This window comes from Notamacropus eugenii, chromosome 5 (assembly GCF_028372415.1).
Source record: "Notamacropus eugenii isolate mMacEug1 chromosome 5, mMacEug1.pri_v2, whole genome shotgun sequence".
In the NCBI taxonomy this organism is placed as follows: Eukaryota; Metazoa; Chordata; class Mammalia; order Diprotodontia; family Macropodidae; genus Notamacropus; species Notamacropus eugenii.
The window spans coordinates 154,351,228-154,370,856 of record NC_092876.1 but is presented as its reverse complement, the minus strand read 5'-3'; the positions used below and the strand labels follow the sequence as shown (position 1 = coordinate 154,370,856).

General features: G+C 34.2%; 1 protein-coding gene across 3 annotated transcripts in view; it reads left to right on the top strand.

The window, feature by feature from the left end:
- Window positions 1–19,629, top strand: part of CFAP300 (cilia and flagella associated protein 300) — a 46,563-nt gene that overhangs the window by 9,411 nt on the left and 17,523 nt on the right. The window contains exons 4-7 of one of the 3 annotated variants that reach the window (XM_072611284.1): window positions 6,348–6,514; window positions 8,520–8,692; window positions 12,495–12,561; window positions 16,784–17,305. In XM_072611284.1, coding sequence (XP_072467385.1) covers window positions 6,348–6,514; window positions 8,520–8,692; window positions 12,495–12,561; window positions 16,784–16,915 — 539 coding nt within the window. In that variant the 3' untranslated portion in view covers window positions 16,916–17,305. Of the gene's footprint in view, window positions 1–6,347; window positions 6,515–8,519; window positions 8,693–12,494; window positions 12,562–16,783; window positions 17,306–19,629 lie in introns of those variants that run through there. The other 2 variants (XM_072611286.1, XM_072611285.1) reach the window with 2 other exon arrangements.

The following is a 19,629-nucleotide window of genomic DNA, read 5'->3' as shown; positions in this document are numbered from 1 at the left end:
GAAAGTCATTCAACCTCTGTCCAACTCATTTTCCTCATTTGTAAAGTGGGGATAATAGCACCTACCTCCCGGAGTTTGTTGTGAAGATTAAATGAAGTAATGTTTATAAAGTACTTTGCAAACCTTAAAGAATAAATAAATGCTCGCTATTATTAGCTATTTTTATTTATTAGCTGTTTTCCCAGCGCTTTGTGCAGCACCTGACACATGGTAGACTCTTAATAAATGCTAGTTGACTGACTTTGGGCAAATCGCTTGACCTCCTTGGTGCTTATTGTCCTCATCATCTGTAAAAGGATAGGTGTAGAGGGAAATTGGACTGAGTGAATTCAAACTATCCCTTCCAGTTCTAAATTTATGATCCTAAGCTACCATCGTTGCCATAACCTAGTCCTTTCCTTGGGCAAAAGAGGAATCAAATCAAAGTGTTACTGAACTGGGCATAAGTGGAACGGGTACACAGGAAAACATTGCATCTCCATTGTTTGCCACCATGATTAAAACCACAAAACCCTACCATATGATATGTACAAATAGAATTTATTTATCTAATGGCATTGACAATAATAACTGTTCAGTGTTATCTTAGATACCTTTCTGTAACTGAATAGGGTTCCTTAACCTATTTCTAATAATAGGTAATAATAAGGCATTGTGGTTTTGTTCTTCATTCTTGAAGAGGATCATGACATCAGAGAGATGATAAGACTTGCAATTGACTTTGATTTGAGTGAGGGAGGGCTGAGTAAAGTCACCAGCCTCACTTTGCCTTCGAGAGCCTTCTGGGTCCAGTGGCCAGATATCAATCAGGAAGTGGCCCAGGAGGCAGCGGGAGACCTTGGCCCTTTTAAGCTAAGGTCTTTTCAGGTTCTCATTTTGGGTGAGGCAACTCCCATTCAGTGAATAAGCCTCTTTAAGAAGTGAGTTGAGGGATGTCCCCTTTAATAAAAAAAAAAAACAATCAAACTGTGAGGGGAAGACCCTCAGAATTACTGGCCAAAGGAGAAGCAGTTACTATTTCCATTCACTCTGAACTAGGAGGGCCCCCAAAAAATAACCATTAAGTGGTGCTTGGGCAGAAAATTACTATCCAATCCTTGAGTTCCAGACTGAATTGGATTTAAATAGTAAGACACAGAGTTGGTAGGGACTTCCTCATTTTAAATATGAGAAAACTAAAGCCCGATGAAAGTGAAATGACTTGCCTAAGATCACACATCTGGCCAGTGACTGCTGGTATTCAGATTCAGGTTTCCTGACTGAAAGTACAATGTTTTTCATGATACCACAAAGCTCCAATTTTAACAGAGCTCCCCACTCCTTTCATGACCCATTTTACAAGGGATAAATAGGATATTCAGGATACAGCATTGAATGAATAGGAAGAGGGTTCAGGAAATAGATCTGAGACAAAGTGAAATTGTAGTGCAATAAAACCTCATTTACAAAAGCTAAGAGCTTATGATAATTTGTACAGAGTTTGACTGAAATGTATCTTTACCTAGAAAACCGTTCTTCTGTAGATAGTGCAAAGCAAAATTTTGCAAGAGAAAAAGTTGAAATAGAATATAAACTGTTTATGTTGACTTTCAACAAGTTCTTTAAAAACACATTTACTTTGTTGTATATGTACTTCATGGAGTTAGGCAACGAAATGGTTTTTTGTTACATCCGGGTGCTTTAATGGGATGCCCATCAAGTGCAGGATATGTCCAAAGAAAAGTCCCAAGTGGAGATAACTTAGAATCATAGAGTTATCAGGACATTGTCTCTATACTGGACAAATGTTTGTGAAAATGGGATGAAATAGCTCAAGTCCACTGATTCAACTTCAGTGCACCCCAAAGTTAGTGGACCATAGGCTAAACTGAAGTAAGTTGTGAGGTTTTACAGTTCTTTGACCTGTGTTGGGAAGTGCAGACTCAACTCCAAGGCTCAAAGAAAGCACTAGAGTGAAAGAAAGAAAATGAGAGGGAAAGGAGTAAGATCACCATTAGACTTTTGCAACCAAAAATCATTGGCAAAGAGAGCTGAGGTCAAAAGAATAGATTTAATTTTGTTTCTTATCTTCTACCTTTATTTCCCATTTTCCATGCCTTACTTCTGCCTTCCTCTCCCTCCCTCTCTCAGAAATTCATTCTGGAAACTATCAAGAAGTATATACAATTGAGAAATGACATTTTAAAAAATAACAGTTATAAGGGGAAATTTAGGTAGATAGCTGTCAGGTATCTTAGATTTAATCTGACTTCATGTGACTCCTTTGGACCCAGTTTTTATTTCTGTCTCAAGGAGCTTAACTTCATTATTACTGTGAGTACACTGGAAAATAATTTTGACAACCTGAAAATAATTTGCATCCTAATTATACCAGTGATTCTAATCTATGCATTAAAGTAGGACTCATGAAGAAGACTGAAATCCTTAAAAGACAAGATTATTTTTCTTTTGTCTTATAACTCTAGCACCCAACACTGTACCTTGTACGTAGAAGGTACTTAATACATGTTTGTGGGTTAAGATTTCCAGTCAATGCAGTGACCAACCATGATTCCAGAAAACCAATGATGAGAAATGGAAAAAAGAATAGATTCAATATGGAGAATGATGCTTATGTTTTTAAACATGGGCAATGTGGGAATTTATTTTTCTCAATTATTTATATTTATTACAAAAAATTGTTTTTCTTTCTCTTTGGGAAGAGGAGAAAAAAGAAAGAAAATAAATGCTTATTGGAAATATTTGCTGATTCTAGTGCATTTTTTCATTTAATTTTTTCAGATAATAAGCATTTATTTTTTCCCTCTCCAACTCGCATCTGCCTGAATCAGAAAAGAAAAAAAAAACTTTTGTAATACATGCAATTTCAAGAAAAACAAATTGCTGCACTGGTTATGTCTACAATTATATGTCTCATTCTGAATCTTTAGCCTATGATATATTGCTTAGGAAATATGGTTAGCAAATTTCATCTTCAGTTGTCTGGAATTATGGTTCATCATTCCATTGGTCAAAGTTCTTAAATCTTTCAAAGTTATTTTGCTTTATATTGTTGTTATAAAAATTGTTCTGGTTCTGCTCACTTCACTGTGCATCAGCTCATACAACTTTTCCCAGTTTTTATGAAGCCACTCATTTCTTTACAGCTCAATAATATATATTACGTTCATATACCATAATTTTTTTTAGCCATTCTCAATAGGTAGGAACTCCCTTAGATTCCAAGTCTTTGACACTGCCAAAGAGAAAAAAGTTCCAATAAATATTTTTGTACATATGAGTCCTTTTTCTCTTTCTGTGATCTCTTTGGGGTATAGACCTAACAGTGGTATAGCTGGGCATTCAATGTTTAGTAACTTTTTGTGCTTATTTCCAAAATGCTTTTAAGAGTTCTTGGATTACAGCTCTACCAACAGTTTAGAAGGGTCCTTTCTCTTCCTGATTTTGCAAACAGTTTATCTAATATAGGAACTAATTGTTCCATAAGTATTTGATAGAATTCACCTGTAAATCCATCTGGTCCTAGAGTGTTTTTCCCCCTTTGGGGGAGTTTATGACTTATTCAGTTTGTTTTTCTTATATTGGATTATTTAAATAATCTATTCTATTAATTTGGGCATTTTATATTTTTCTTTTTTATTATTATTATTCATTTATTTGTTTTCAGTTTTCTACCCTCACTTCCATAAGTCTTAGATTTTCTCTCCCTCCCTCCCCGACATGGTGTGCAATCTTTTATGGGTTCTACACATACATTCTTATTAAATACATTTGCACCTTGGTCATGTTGCATAGAAGAATTAAAATGAATGGGAGAAACTATGAGAAAAAACAAAACAAAACATAACACAAGAGAAAATATTCTTCTTCATTCTGCGTTTCAGTTCCATAATTCCTTCTCTGGATGTGGAAGGCATTTTGCCATAAGAGACCATTGGGAATTATTTAAGTCCTTGCATTGCAATGAAGTACTAAGTCTACCAGAAAAATTCCTCACATACTGTGGTTGTTGCTGTGTACAACGTTCTCCTGGTTCTGCTCCTTTCACTCAGCATCAGTTCATATAAGCCTTTCCAGGCCTCTTTGAAGTCTTCCTGTTCATCATTTCTTATAGCACAACAGTATTCCATTACATTCATATAACACAATTTGTTCAGCCATTCCCCAGTTGATGGACATCTCCTTGATTTCCAGTTCTTGGCCACTGGGCATTTTATATTTTTGTAAATATTCATCCATTTCATCTAAGTTATTAGTTTTTGTTGGCGTATAATTGGTCATAATAGTTCCTGATAGTTTCCTTTACTGCCCCTGCAGCTGTTGTTATAAATTTTACTATTTGGTTTTCTCCTTTTTTAAAATCAGATTATTTGTTTGTTTTTAAAGGTCCTAGTTTTATTTACTAATTCGATGTGGTTTTTTTTTCTTTAATTTTTTTTATTCTCTGATTTTTAGAATTTCTAATTTGGTCTTTAGAGGAGTGTTGTTTGTTGTTTTTCTTATTTTTCAAAAAGTTGCATGCCCACTTCATTGATTTGTACTTTCTCTGTTTTGTTAATAAAACATTTACAGAAATAAAACACAAAATCTTAACATCTTACCTATTTATCTTCTTGTTAGATACGTTTAGGTCTGAAATGGGTGCATTGAAGTTTCCTGCTATCATCTTTTTACTGTCTGTTTTTACCTACAGTTCAATTAAATATTCCTTTAAATATTTAGATGCTATTCTGTTCAGTCAGTGCATATATACATACATACATACATGCACACACACACACAAAGTATTAATATTGATACATTGTCTGTGGTCTTTTAAGCATAATACATTTTCCCTGTTTACCTCTTCTTATCATCCCCTATGTCTATTATATCGGTATAAAATCATGATTGCTTCCTGCTTTTTTTGGTTCATCCGAATCATAATAAATAGATTCTGATCTAACCACCCCATTTATAAATCTATGTGAATATTTACTTTTAAAGTGAATTACATATAAACAACATATTGTTGAATTTTATTTTCTAATCCATACTCCTGCTGTCTTTGATTTTATGGGTGAGTTCATCCCATTTTCTAGTAGAATACTGTGGAAATAATCCCTGAAAATATAGTCTCTATTGTATTTTCTTCAAATATTCTACAACTGAGGTGTTTTTTTTCCTAAATGACACTAAACTTACCTTCATTTAGCCTGTATTATTGAATCTTTGCTACATTTTTAAAAAATGATTCCAAAAATTAAGTATAAATGCTAGGAATGATGAATACTTCAATTATTTGACAAGTGTAAAGACAAGATTTGGGGATAAAAATTCATTATTTAGTAAAAGTTGGTAGTAAAACTGGAAAGTAGTATGGCAGAAACTGGGAGTAGACCAATATCTTATACTTTTTACCAAGATGAGGTCAAAGGGGATACATGATCTAGATCTAAAGATAGATATTACAAGAAAATTAGAAGACCATAGAACATATTACTTCTCAGACTTATGAATAAGGTGAACAATTTATGAATAAACAAGAGAGAGCAAAATTAGGTATAAAATGGATAATTTCAATTACATTAAATTAAAATTTTTTGTGCAAATAAAATGTCACCAAGATCAGAAGGAAAGCAAAAAATTGGGGGGAAAATTATATAGTTTCTTAGATCAAGGTCTTCTCATCTCACATATATAAAGAACTTTGTCAAAACTATAAGAATGTGAGTCATTCTCCAGTTGATAGTCAAAGGATACGAACAGGCAGTTTTCCAGTGCAGAAAAAACAATTTATAGTCATACGAAAAAATGCTCCAAAACATTATTGATTAGAGAAATGCAAATTAAAACAACCTTGAGATATTTTACACCTACTAAATTGGCTAAAATGATTAAAGGGGAAAGTACAAATGTTAGAGGGGAGGTGGAAAAATTGGGACACTAATTCACTGTTAGTGGAATTGTGAACTAATCCAACCATTTTGGAGAAAAATCTGGAATTATGCCCAAAGAGTTATTAAACTGCCTATTCCCTTTGACCCAGCAATCCCACTATTAGATCTATTTCCAAAGATGACTAGAGAAAAAGGAAAAGAACTTAAATGTTCTTCAATATGAATCTTAAAGAAATGTCTTTAAATATGATTTCATTTTAGTAGATTCTTGTATTCTTGAATAGCAGATTCTATTTTATTATTATACTATTTCATTATTTATTGTTTTTACTTATTTATTATTTATTATATTATTTGTTTATTATTTTATCTATGACCCTTATAAAGGATTTTGAAAATTTTAGTTTTGGAGGTAGTTTAGGATAATAGGTAAATATATCTTATTTTCTGTAAAATACCATCTTTCAGGAACAGAAGTAAAGAAAGTTGAAGCCATAAGTATTCCATGCACACAAATTTCAATGTCATTTTTTGACCGATTATATTCTGAAGAAATCGTTCGAGAGAATGGACATATTGTTAAGTGTTTGGATAATTTTTGTGATCCTTTTCTCGTTTCTGATGAGTTAAGAAAAGTAAGTACAGTGGTAATAAACTTTTACATATTTTTAGAGTAATCTTCATATCTTGGGCACTGATAAGGAAATGCTACTTATTACGTACATGCCATATATGTGAAGCATCTAATGTCTGCACAGTGAATTAATGTGCTATACCTATTTGAGCATTCCTGTTCTCACCTTAATTTTTATGTAACTACTCTACCTTCTCCCATCCGTGTGCTCTGTACGCAGTTGGTCCTTGATTAATATTTTATGTTCTTTTAAGTAATACCTTGTCCTCAGAGACTTCAAAAAACTATTTAAAATCAATTAGCCTTGGAACTAGAAACATAATCTTACCATTTCTTTAACTTCAACAAAATTATTTTTGTAGAATAAGGGTTCCTCATCACAGATTATAAATGTAGAGCTGGATAGAACCTTAGTTAAGGCTACCTAGTCCAACCCAGTCTTTTCATATGAGGAATCCAGGAATTCAGAAAGGTAAAATCACTTGACCAAGGTCACACAGGCAATGATCATATCTGGAGTTTGAATCCAGCTCCTCTGACTCCAAATCCTGTTTTCCTTTTGCTGTATTATGGTTCACAATAGCTGTTGTTTAAATAAACTATTAGGTTGAGAAGGGAAATGTCAACTTCTGCAATCTAATAATATGCTAATCATTTAATGACACAATTTACCTGGGCATATACACATATGTCTATAGATATGCTATTCAATCAACAAACAATTATAAAGGAATACTGTGTTCTAGGACTTTTTTGGAGAATGGGCAGGGCCCATTTGTAAATTGACAATCTGCCCAAATAGGGAAGACAGTTTGATCCAAGGCTTAACAACAATAAAACTTATTAACACTTTTATTATGTTTATAATAATACCTTAGGCTTGAGTAGTGCTTTACAATTCAAAAAGCATGTTTATGTAGATAGGAACATATGTGTATATCTATATATTATATAGATATATGTGTATGTGTGTGTATGTGTATATAATATAGCAGTTGATTTTTCTCAAAAACTCTAGATTAGCATGGCTCCTTCATGATATTCCTATTTTACAGAAGAAGAAAATTAGGCCAAACTCATATAACCAGTGGCAGGGCCAAGACCTGAACCACAGTTTTAAAGTAACAAGTTAATGAAAAACAGTATATTTAGTGATGTTTGAAATAAAAACAAAAGAAACACTTAAAATTGATATTGTTCTATTATTTATGAGTTTACTGATGAAGTGTTTTTAAAACATCAAACTCTGAATCAAGATTTTATCTTTTAAGGCAGGTCCTAACTATAAATGAATCAATTTCTGATATTCAACTTAATTAACTATTTAAAAGGCAACTGTACTAGATTTACAATCAGAGAACCTACTTTCAAATTCTGACTCAGTTACTTACTATATATGATCACATACAAAGTCATCTAAATTCTTTAGGCTTCAGTTTCTGTAAACTGAACAAGGGATTTGGAACAGATGTTATCTCAAGGCCTATACTCTCATTTATCCCAACTTAACTAGTTAGTTAGATGTTTAGAAACCATTTTTAAACGTGCTCTCACATCAATTCTCTCTTTCTCTCCCTCTCTCCATATATATATATATATATATATATATGTATGTATGTATACATGTATATTGCATCTATTCAAAAAAGACTGAACAAAAGCAAAGCTAAACACCAAGAATAAATGAAAAGCATTTTTAACTGGTAAGGCCACTGCCCCAGGGTAGAAGCAGAGAAATTATGTGTGGCAGGTGCTAGAAAAGTCCTTCAATGAAATGTCTAATGATAAGGTAGAAGGAAAACAGCTAAGATACTCATCTAAATTGCTTTGGCTTTTGGTCTTCTCGCAAGAATTTTAAAAAAAATTCACTAATGACCCTGTGCTACCTGTAAAAACAAAATCTTTGCTAAAAAAAAATTGAACACAAAGCACATTTTCAGCAACATCAGATATGCTTAAACCAATGTTACCATGAGATTAAATCATATTTTCTCATCTTATATAAGGTTTTATTAATGGAAGACTCAGAAAAATATGATATATTCAGCGAAATAGACCGTCAAGAGTTGCTTTTTTGTATTTTTAAACATCTTTGCCTTGGTGGACTTCTTTGTCAATATGAAGATATACTTGATCCGTATTTGGAAACAACGAAGGCTATCTATAAGGATCTTGTGAGGTAATATTTCTAGACCATAATATGTTAATGTCTGATTAATTGACTGAGCATAAGCAGAATTCTTTGTTTGACCACTGTGTACTATCCATTTGCAATCATTAAAAAAATAGCATTCTTGTGGCCCACTCTCATCCATTCTACCCCACTACTATATCTTATATAACCTATATCTTGTCTCTCAGCTCATGACTGATTCATCTCCTTTCCTACTTGTGTGTGATCAGGATAACTTTTTGCATAACCAACACAAAATAGTAATATCATGTGCATTTTTAGTAGATAGCATAATAACATAATGCATTTCCCATTCATCTTTCACTCAGTTATTTATAATTTGAATTCTTCAGGTTAGTCAGTAGACATTTATTAAGTGCAAGTCATGCAGGCCTGAGGTCTTGCTGGCCTTGCCTCAGTCATATATGCACTCATCAGCTATCTTTCTCTTCTCCCTAATCAGCATTTTCCCTATATCTGGTACTCCAGTCCACAACCTATATGCCAGTCCCACCCTCACCCCCACACTACACGTAGACAAAAATTCTTTTGGAAAATCTTTGATTTTTCTTCATAGTAAAATTATATTTTTTATATAGCAGGAATGTTATATATGTAATTTTTTTACATTTAATTTCAAAGCTGTTACATTTTATCTTCACCTTGATCCATGGGATTCAGTGGAATGTACAAACTATATATATATATATATATATATATATATATATGCCTGCAAATCCTCTATTTGTAGGACATTTGCAGTTGCATTTTTTTATCTTTTTTCCTTAGTCTCTCCTATACGAGGTCCCCTTTCCCCCATACTCCTACGTCTTATAAACTTCTTGTCATTCTTTAGTAACAAGAACAGAAAAATTAGCTTCTCAACTGGCTCATAATAGCAGTTCTATTACTTAGCCCTCTAATGTCTCATTTCCTTCAAGATCTGTTTTGTGTTTTCCCTACTGAAGTTATATATGTATTCCTTAAAATCTCAAATTAATTTTCAGTGATTTAGTTCAGTTGCTTCCTTATAGCTTCTAGTAACAGCTTAGGGAGAACAGTAGTATTAGACCTGGAGACGTGAAGAAATGTTTAAATACTAGCAAGTTAACTCAACCTCTGTTGGCCTTGGGTTCCTCAACTTAAAAAGGGAGTAATAATAGACCTAACCTCCCAGGGTTATTTTCCATGAAGATCAAATGAAATTATATTTGTAGAGTGCTTAACACAGTACCTGGCATCTGGTAGGTGCTTAATAAATGCTTGTTTCCTTCCTTAGTTTTTCAGAGTTCACTTTACATTCAGTGAAATTAATAATTTGTAAATCACTGACAGTTTTCACAAAGAAAAGCATTATTCTTTATTTTCATACTAAAATTTATCCTAAAGTGTTATTTTTTTCCTCTTAAACTATGTTAGAACAAACTAGAAGAAAGGAACTAGAGATAAAGAAGGAATTGCTCATGATTGTAACAGTTCCAACCCATTTGTTTTGTTTAAGCTGTATTTGGTCTTGATACTTTTATAGATCTGTGACTTGACTGGTGCAGATTTGCTCTCCAACTGTAATTAATTGGTGCATTGGGTAGAGCCCTGGGCCTAAAGTCAGGAAGATCTGAGTTCAAATTTGACCTCACTTACTTCCTGTGTGACCATGGGCAAGTTATTTAAATTGTCTCAGTTTCCTCAACTGTAAAATAGGGATAGTAATAGCACCTACATCCCAGGGTTTTTTGAAGATCAACTGAGATAATATTTATAAAGCATTTAGCATGGTAACTGGCACATAATAGGTGCTTTAAAGAAATGCCTGTTTCCTTACTCCCTTCCAACTATGCAGATAGTCCCTTAATACATTCTCATTCTGTGTGTCCGTGTTTTCCAGTAAATCCTCATGAAAAATCTACCCAGTGCCTTGGATGCCTTACCTTTGTTCTTGTAATATTTAGGGGATACCAATATGCTATATGGGAGGCCTGTATCTTGTTTCTCAATTCATGACTGATTCATCTCCTTTTCTACTTGCGTGTGATCAGGATAATTTTTTTTGCATAACTGACACAAAACTGGTAATGTTATGTGCATTTCTAGTAGATAGCATACTAACACAATGCATTTCCCATTCATCATTCAGTCAGTTATTTATAATTTGAAGTCTTCAGGTCGGTCAGTAAACATTTATTAAGTGTCTTCTGTGTTCTAGGGATTGAGTTAAACTCTGGGGGCATAAAAAAAATAAGATATATATAGGACAAATTGGAAATAATTAACAGAGGGAAGGCACTAGAATTAAGGGGAATCAGGAACAGCCTCCTATAGAAGATGGCTTTGCAAGAGGGTAGAGATGGGGAGAGAGAGCATTCCATGAGTAGGTAACAGCAAGAGAAAATGCCAGGCATCAGGAGATGGAATATCTCCTTCCAGGAGAAGCAAGGAGTCCACTGACACTGAGTGTAGGGTTTCAGAAGTCTGAAAAAGTGGGGCAAGGGGAACAGGGAAGAAAAGATAGACTATGAAAGGCATTGAGTATCAGAGAACTTTATATTTTATCTTGGAGGTGCTAGGGAACCACTAGAGTTTATTGAATAAGGGAGATGACATGGTCAGACCTTCATTTTAGGACACTTCACCTTGGCAGATGAGGTAAGGATGGACTAAAGCCATAGACTATGTGACTTAACAGCCACATAGAATTACTGGGAAAATGTTATTGTTTAAGGACTTTTGCAGCAGTGAATAGCTTGAGGTTATTAAAAGCACTAGGTGATTTTCCAAATCTGACCCAAGTTTATCTTCTTGGAATTAATTTTTTGACATACTAATTCACAGAACAGATAAAAATACAAAATGTTTCATCAGTCTTATACCCTTTTATTTATGTAGTGATAGTGGTAGAATTTAATTTTAATTCATTTATCTATACAATTTCACACATACTTATGCACACTGATGTAAATGGATGTACTCATCCTATCCTGATAGATTTCTTTTTTAATCCTTTCCTTATGAGAGGATTTTGATATATGCATCTTGATATTGTTAAAAAAAAAAAATGTAGTGAAAGGAGACCTGCATTCTAATTACAGCTCTGAAACTGACTAGCAGTGTAACCTTGATGCAGTTTCATTTCTCCAGTCTTCAGTTTCTTTATCTGTAAAATGGACTAAAATATTTCTCTAAATTCTAATTATTATTGTACTCTGTTGCTTCCTATGTTTTTGAACCACCTTACCTGAGACCTGTTCAAGAGCTATAGATTGACCACTTGATGTGAAATCGTATTATGATTGCAGTTTTGGGAAAGGAACACCTTGGTTATAAACTTTCTCCGCAGCAAGGTGGCGCAGTAGATAGAATGTCAGGCCTGGAATTGTAAAGACTCATTTTCCTGAGTTCAAATACAGCCTCAGACACTTAGTAGCTGTATGATCCTGGGCAAGTCACTTAACCCTGTTTGCCTTAGTTTCCTCATCTGTAAAAAGAGCTGGAGAAGGAAATGGCAAACCATTCCAATATCTTTGCCAAGAAAACCCCAAAACCACAAAGAATCAGACAAGACTAAAAAAAACTTAAAAAACAAACAACTAGCCATGTTTTAGTAAATGATATGCCGCAAAAGAGGGGCATCTTCTCACTAATAGCATTTACGAAATACATTGATTATTCATATGTTATTTCTATGACCAGGATGAATGAAAGGTTAATATTGTATCGAAATTTATAATTACCATTAACTAAAACTATGTGAATAAAAGATGCAAGTGTATATAGATATGTGTCTAAAATATTTGTTTTTCGTTTATTATAGTGTTATAAAAGAACCTCAAACAAGGAATATATGTGTTACTTCTGTTGTCTTTAAGGTTACAGCATACGTAAGTCTTATTCTGCTACTCTATGTACATTCATTACTAAGTGGATTGAGGGAAAATTGGATAGACAAGCATTTAGGTACTTGTTACTGATGGAATTTTAGTAGTACTAGGTGCTGGAAGAATGTTCATTCATTTTTCCATTCATTGAATAAATAAAATATTTATGAAATTTGTCTTTATTTGTACAAAATACTACCTGAGAGTAGAGTACATGAGAAATACAGATATGAATAAGGCATGACCTAGATTGCCTCATTCACTCAATCATTTATGTGGAAGCCTGGTAAGCAATGTTTCCTTCTTCTAAGTACATTACCATTTACTATGGGGAGTGAGACAAGTACACAAATAACTATAATAAGAGACAAAATTTGTACCTCACATGAAGGTGAGAAGGGTGAATGATCCAAACCTTACTTTGCTTCTTTTTTCTTTTTAACAATTAAAGTCATCCAGAATGGGAATGTGCTGTTAGAGAAGTGAAGTCATTTCCCATTCATTGGGTGTCTCAAGGCAAAACCTAGATAAACACTTTTGGGGCGGCGGGTGGTTATTGTAGGAAATATTCTTGATCAGGTATGAATTGGACCAGATGACATCTAAAGTCTCTTCCAGTTCTGAGATTCTCTTCTCAGGGTTCATCATGTGAATGAGTCAGGCATCCTTAGCAAGTCAGATTTTAGTAAAATAGAAGGTATGGAGGAAACATTTGAGAAAAAGCTTGAGAACATAGGGGAGTTGATTTAGAATATAGGATATGGATTGGTCACAAAGCACAATGGAATGGGCTAGGAGAGGAATGAACATGAGTAGAATAAGTTTAAATCAGTTTCAAGGAACAGAAGGAAATAATATTCAGTTTTGTGTCATGTTGGCAATAGGGGAAGAACGTTTGCTAAGTGGTCAAAAATTACATAATGGAGAAGTGTGATGAATTAATTGATCCCTAAATTCTAATTAATGTTAATGTTAGTGGTAATGTTAATATTAGTATTTTTTGAGTGTGCCTCTGTACAATCCTCCCAGTTCATGTGTTCTTTAGTCAGTACTGATGATAGCTATAGATCTCCTATGTTGGGGAAGAATCCAGGGCACCTCCTTAGCCAACCTACTGATGCCATACAATTTAAAGTTGGTCTTAGTTCATTCTCCTCATTTTACAGAGGAGGAGACAAGCCCACAGAGGTTGTGACTTGGCAAGGGTTACACAGGTAGTAAATAGCAGAGCTGAGGTTCAAGTCCTCTTCCTCTGACTCTACTGCTACATTGCAGTGCCACTGACATTCTAGTTCAGTTTGGCTGAAGTGTAAGGTGTGTTAAGGGAGCGTTAATAATAACAGCTCACATTTATATAGAGCTTTAAGGTTTACAAAATGCTTTACATATATTATCTTATTTGATCCTTACAGCCCTATGAGATAGGTTCTATCATTGTCCCCACTTTTGACGAATGAGAAAACTAAATTTAAGAGGAGGAGGAGATAAGGCTGGAAAAGGGGTTACAGAATGTCAGAGTTAAAGGAGAAGCTAGAGGCCATCTAATTCAGTACATACCTTAATAAGAATCCCTGCGACAACATACCCAATAAATATACTCAAGTTTTTGCTTAAAGACCTCTAGAGAGAGTGAACCCATTGCTCCCAAAGGTCACCCCATTTAACCTTAGGTGATCTGTAATTGTTGGGAAGTTTTACATCACATTGAACCAAAATCTGCTGCCTCCCTGTAACTGCCACATACCCTTCCTAGTTCTGCCTTTTTATGGCCAAGCAGAACAAGTCTGATTCTTCTTCCACAGCCTGATCTGATTCTTCAGATACAAGAAGGTCAGCTCCAAAGGATGGAAGATTTTAAATACCATATGAAGGAGTTTTTTCAGACTGCATTTGTATTTTTAGACTGCATTTGCTCAAGAAAGTAAAATGATCAGAGTTGTACTTTGGAAAGATTAATCTGAAAGTTCTGTGTAGGATGGACTGGAGAAGGAAGAAGCTGAAACCAGTTAGGAAGCTATTGTCATAGTCTAGATAAAATAATGAGGATGGTTTTAGTGAGAATAGAAAGGAAAGGGAGATGACAGGAGATATTACAAAGTCTATTCACTAAGTCTTAGCAAATGTTACATTTAGGGAGAAGTGGTCTTTTTGAAAACTATTGTAGAAGGAAAAAGTTGTATCAAAGAAGGGCTAATCAATAATAAGGGGTGACGGAACAAGGGCCGAACTGCTTAACTCATATTTTGCTTCTCTTTTTGCTGCCAAGGAGAATGATCTTCAGGCTGTAAAGGAGAGAACAAAAATTCTGATGAGTAGTGATTCCCAAGATAAGTAGGGGGATAGAAGAGATCGCAAAACTACCCTCAATGAGTCAGCAAGCCCAGATGAACTACATCCCTGCATGCTTTTAGCATGATTGAATTGAATTATTGAGTTTCTGTCAGTAATCTTTGAAAAAGCGTGAAAAATCAGAGGTTCTGTGGGATTCAGAAAGAACAAAATTTCTGTTTTAAAAAATATGAGAATAGAGTCTGTAAAGTATAGGCTAGCAGACTTCAATTCTAGCAGATTCTAGTTATTAGTACAGTTAGGTAAATTCAAAACTGGTTGAGTGATCAGATCCAAAAAATACTCATTAATGGTTCAATGTCATTTTGAAAAGGAGGTCTGGCATGGATTACCCCATAGATTCATGCGTGGCTCTGTACGGTCCACAGTTTTTAAACAGTGATTTGGATAAATGTATGGCTGACAAGGTTGTCAAATTTGCAAATGCTACAAGCTGGAAAGAATAGAAAACACCATAGATGATAGAATCTAGGTTAAAAATATGCCATTAGGTTAGAATGTTAGGATGAATCTAAGGAGATAAAAACGAATGAAGATAAAAAGTTTTATGGGTTAAAAAACACCAGTTTCACAAGTGTAAGTCCAAGGAGAACTAGAGGCCTGAAAACAAAATTATCAGGGAGTTATAGGGGACTACAAACTTATATGTCAGCAGTGTTATATAGCAGCCAAGAAAGATCATTTGAACTTAAGTTTTACTAATACATAACTTCCAGGGACAAGGAGGCCATAGTCAGAACACTTCTGGAGTATTATGTTCAGTTTAAGGATGTCATATTTTATTAAGGATTTTTCATCTAGGGGAGTGCAACCAGAAAAATGAAGAGGCTTGAGTAATGCCATTAAGATCAATTGAAGAAACTAGAAATTTTAGACAAGACTTAAGTGTTGTAATAGCCTTTGAGTATTTGAAGGGTTGTCCTGTGAATATACCTGTTCTCATTTGTCCCAGATGATAGAACTAGGAATGACAGGTGGAAATTTCAGTCAAATTATGGTTTGCTTATTAAAAAGGAAAAAAATCTTCGTATTAGAGCTCTCCAAAAATGATTATCTTGGATGGCCATGGGTTCTCCCTCCCTAGAGATCTTTAAGCAGAGGTTATGTGACTGCTTGTTGGATTTATTGTAAACATGACTCTTGTTCAGATATGAATTAGATTAGATGGACCCTGAGATCACTGTGATCTTACTGTGATTCAGTGAGACTAAGATAATAATTAAGTGTGATAAGACTAAAGCCACAGATGAATTATGCTTCTGTTTGGGGGCCATCTACTTTACAAACTTTCTTTTTTCTTTCCCATTTTCCTCACATCACTCCTGCTACCTATTCCCAACAGCATTCCTTACTTACTTCAGAGATTAGTCGATGGTCAAACTGTAGCCAATCACATAGTTTTTGCACCTAGTCATAATTTTAAAACCACATATTCTAGAATGCTTGAAGTCTTAAAATCCTAGATACTTTCAAGCATTGAATCCAGTAACCCAAATTATTGCCATGAGAAAAACATTGATTGTTATCAAATTAAGGTGAATCAAATCCCACTGCTTCCATTCTGACCTAAAAGGAACAAAAAGTAAAAGAAAATGGAAACTTAGATAATCTTACTGTTTTCCAAAAGAATATTTTTAGATTATGGTATGTAATTTAGAATGTAAATTCATTGAAAACAAGAATTTTTTTTCAGGTACAAAACCTAGCACACTATGTTGTTAATAAATGTTAAATGATCACCCTTTAAGTATTTGCCAAAGGTCTTTATTGAATATTTCCGTGGAGCTTTGAGAAAAATACTAAATTCAAGTGTTTTAATAAATTCCAATCCATTTTTTTATATAGTAATCTAGAGTTTGTTTGTTTGTTTTTTTAGGATAAAAATGGTATGTGCTACCCATCAACAAAAAGTCATGAACAATCATTTGCTTATATGATTGTGGATCCTTTAAAACGTCATGTTAATGTTTTGTACCATTGTTTTGGTGTAGGTGAACTATCTTTCTGATTGATATCTGAAGTATTCTGTTTTTATTATTCATTTTATTATGTTATGAGCAGTTTGGTTGAAGAACTCAACTTCTGACCATAATTCAGTTTTTAATTCACTTCATATTAAATGTGTGTACTTTTTTTAAAAAAAGGAAAATAAAATTCCATTCTTCAATGTTGGGTTATTATTCTTCTGAATTACTAATAGAAGAATAGACTTCCATCCTTCATTTCCCATATAATACTACTAATGAGTTCTGAAATTCTTCATGAAAGTTACTTAGAATAGAAATCTAGTCCATAAATATATATACAATATAAATTTTGTTAAATCTTTATTTACTCTATATATTTTATGTTAAACCTATTTTATGAAAATAATAAAATTAAATATATTCACAGCAAATACTTTGAATATATAATTTTCTTTTTATGTGTGGACTTACATGTACTTATATTTATTCATAACAAACAACTTGTAGTTATGCAACAGGTTTACTTTCCTTACAGCAAAACTGTCAAAATGAAGTATTCAAGTATCCCCACTGTTTACCCCCATTTTAGCAGTAAACAACTCAGAAAGGCAGTGACACATGTATCATTATAATGACAGATGAAAAATTTGGACCTAGTTTTCTCTTAACTCCAAGTCTAGCATTCTTTACTCTAAACCACACAGTTTATAATTTTTGAATTTGGATAATATATGATCACTTTTAATACATCTGAGTTTCTGAGAATCGTACATTTTCTTCATTATTCATTGAACTAAAATCAGAAGAAATGTGCTTTGTGGTAAATCAAAAGAATGTCCTATAATTTTGAGGAATTCAAGCTGCCTTGTTGCTCAGCTTAGATCTAATTCTGCATTACCTTATCTACCTTAATGTTTTTAATATGGATTTGGGGAAAAAAAGACTATCTCGTGTAATTCCCAATAACTGTGAGAAAGGAGTGGTCCCCTAATAGGGAGACTAGGCAAATGTTAGACAACTTGCACATAGATCAATAGTACAACATAACATGGTGGTACAATGGATAGAACACTGAGCCTGGAGTCAGGAAGACCTCAGTTCAGATCTGACCTCAGACACTAAACGTGTGACCCTGAGAAAGTCACTTAACCTTCATTTACTTCAGTTTTCTCATCTGCAGAATTGGGATAATAACACCTACATTCCAGCATTGTTGTGAGGAGCATATGAGATAATAATTGTAAAGCCTGTGCAGAAGAGAGCAGAGGGGAACCCTAGAAAAAAGCGAAAAAAGAATGAGAGAGGATTTGTCACAGGATTTGTGTTGGAGGAGAAAAGGAGGTCTGAGCAGAGGACCTCTAAATGGTAGTTATCATTATTGCTAACATGTATAGCAATGATGCATAACAGCAATGAAAGCATTTACTTAGCAAACACATAGATCATAGCACATAATAATGTAAAAAATTGTTATGTACAAAGGATACATTAAATGCCCCCCAACCCTAGGGACCTGGTGGCTGTCTGGGTAACCATTCACCCTTTTCTCTTGAAGTCACCAAATATTTATTACTTAGCTACTGTGTTCTAGACATGATGTTAAGCACTAGGTCTATAGAGAATGTCAAAACAAAAAAAACTCTGACCCTGTTCTCAACCTACAGACAACTTTGTACAAATAAGAGTATATACTAGATAAATAAATAAGCACCTATTATGTGCCAGGCAATGTGCTAGAGTTGGATAAATAGAGAATAGTCTCAGAGGGAAGGCATTAAGATTAAGGAAGATTTCTAAGGTTTCCAGTAAAAGGTGAAACTTTAGCTAAGAATTGAAGTCAGGAGATGGAGATGAGGGAAAGAGTTCCAGGCATGGGATGGCTAAGGAAAGTGCTCAGAATCAAGAGACTGGGTATTGTGTGAAAAGAACAGCAAGGAGACCAGTATCACTGGATCATAGAGTCCATAAAAATGGAATAAGATGTAAGAATACAGGAAAGGTAGGAAGGGGTCAAGTTATAAAGGACTTTAAAAGCCAAACAAAGGATTTTATGATAAGGAACCATTGGAGTTTATTGAATTGGGGGTGAGAGGAGACATGGCCAGAGCTGTGATTTAGCAAGATCAGTTTGATAGCTAAGTGAAGGATGGAATGGAGTAGGGAGAGATGAGGCAGGCTGACCAACCACAAACTATTGTAATAGTCTGGATAGATAGATAAGAGCCTATACCAGAGTGATGGCAGTGTCAGAGGAGAGATGGGGTATATACAAAAGATATTTCAAAGGCAGAATAGATAGCACCTGATGATTGTATAGGGATAGGGACAATGAGAAAGAATGGAAAGTTGAGGATTGCACCTAGGTTGTGAGCCTGGGATTGGGAGTCTAGTGGCATCCTGAACAATAATAGGAAGGAGGAAGATTTGGTTGGAAAAATATTGAGTTCCATTTTGGACATGTTAAGTTTAAAATGTCTCTAGGATATCCAGTTTGAGATGTCAAATAGGCAGTTGGAGATGTGAGTCAGGGGCTCAGGAGAAATGTTAGGGCTAGATAAGTTGACTGGAGAATTATCAGCATGGAGATGGTAATTGAATCCATGGGAACTGATGATATCATCAAGTCAAATAGTAAAGAGAGAGAAGGGGGTACGGAGCCAAGTTGGCAGAGTGACAGCTTGGACTTTCTAGAGCACTCCTGCCAAGCCCAGTCAAATACTTGTAAAAAAAAAAAAAATGGCTCTAAACAAATTCT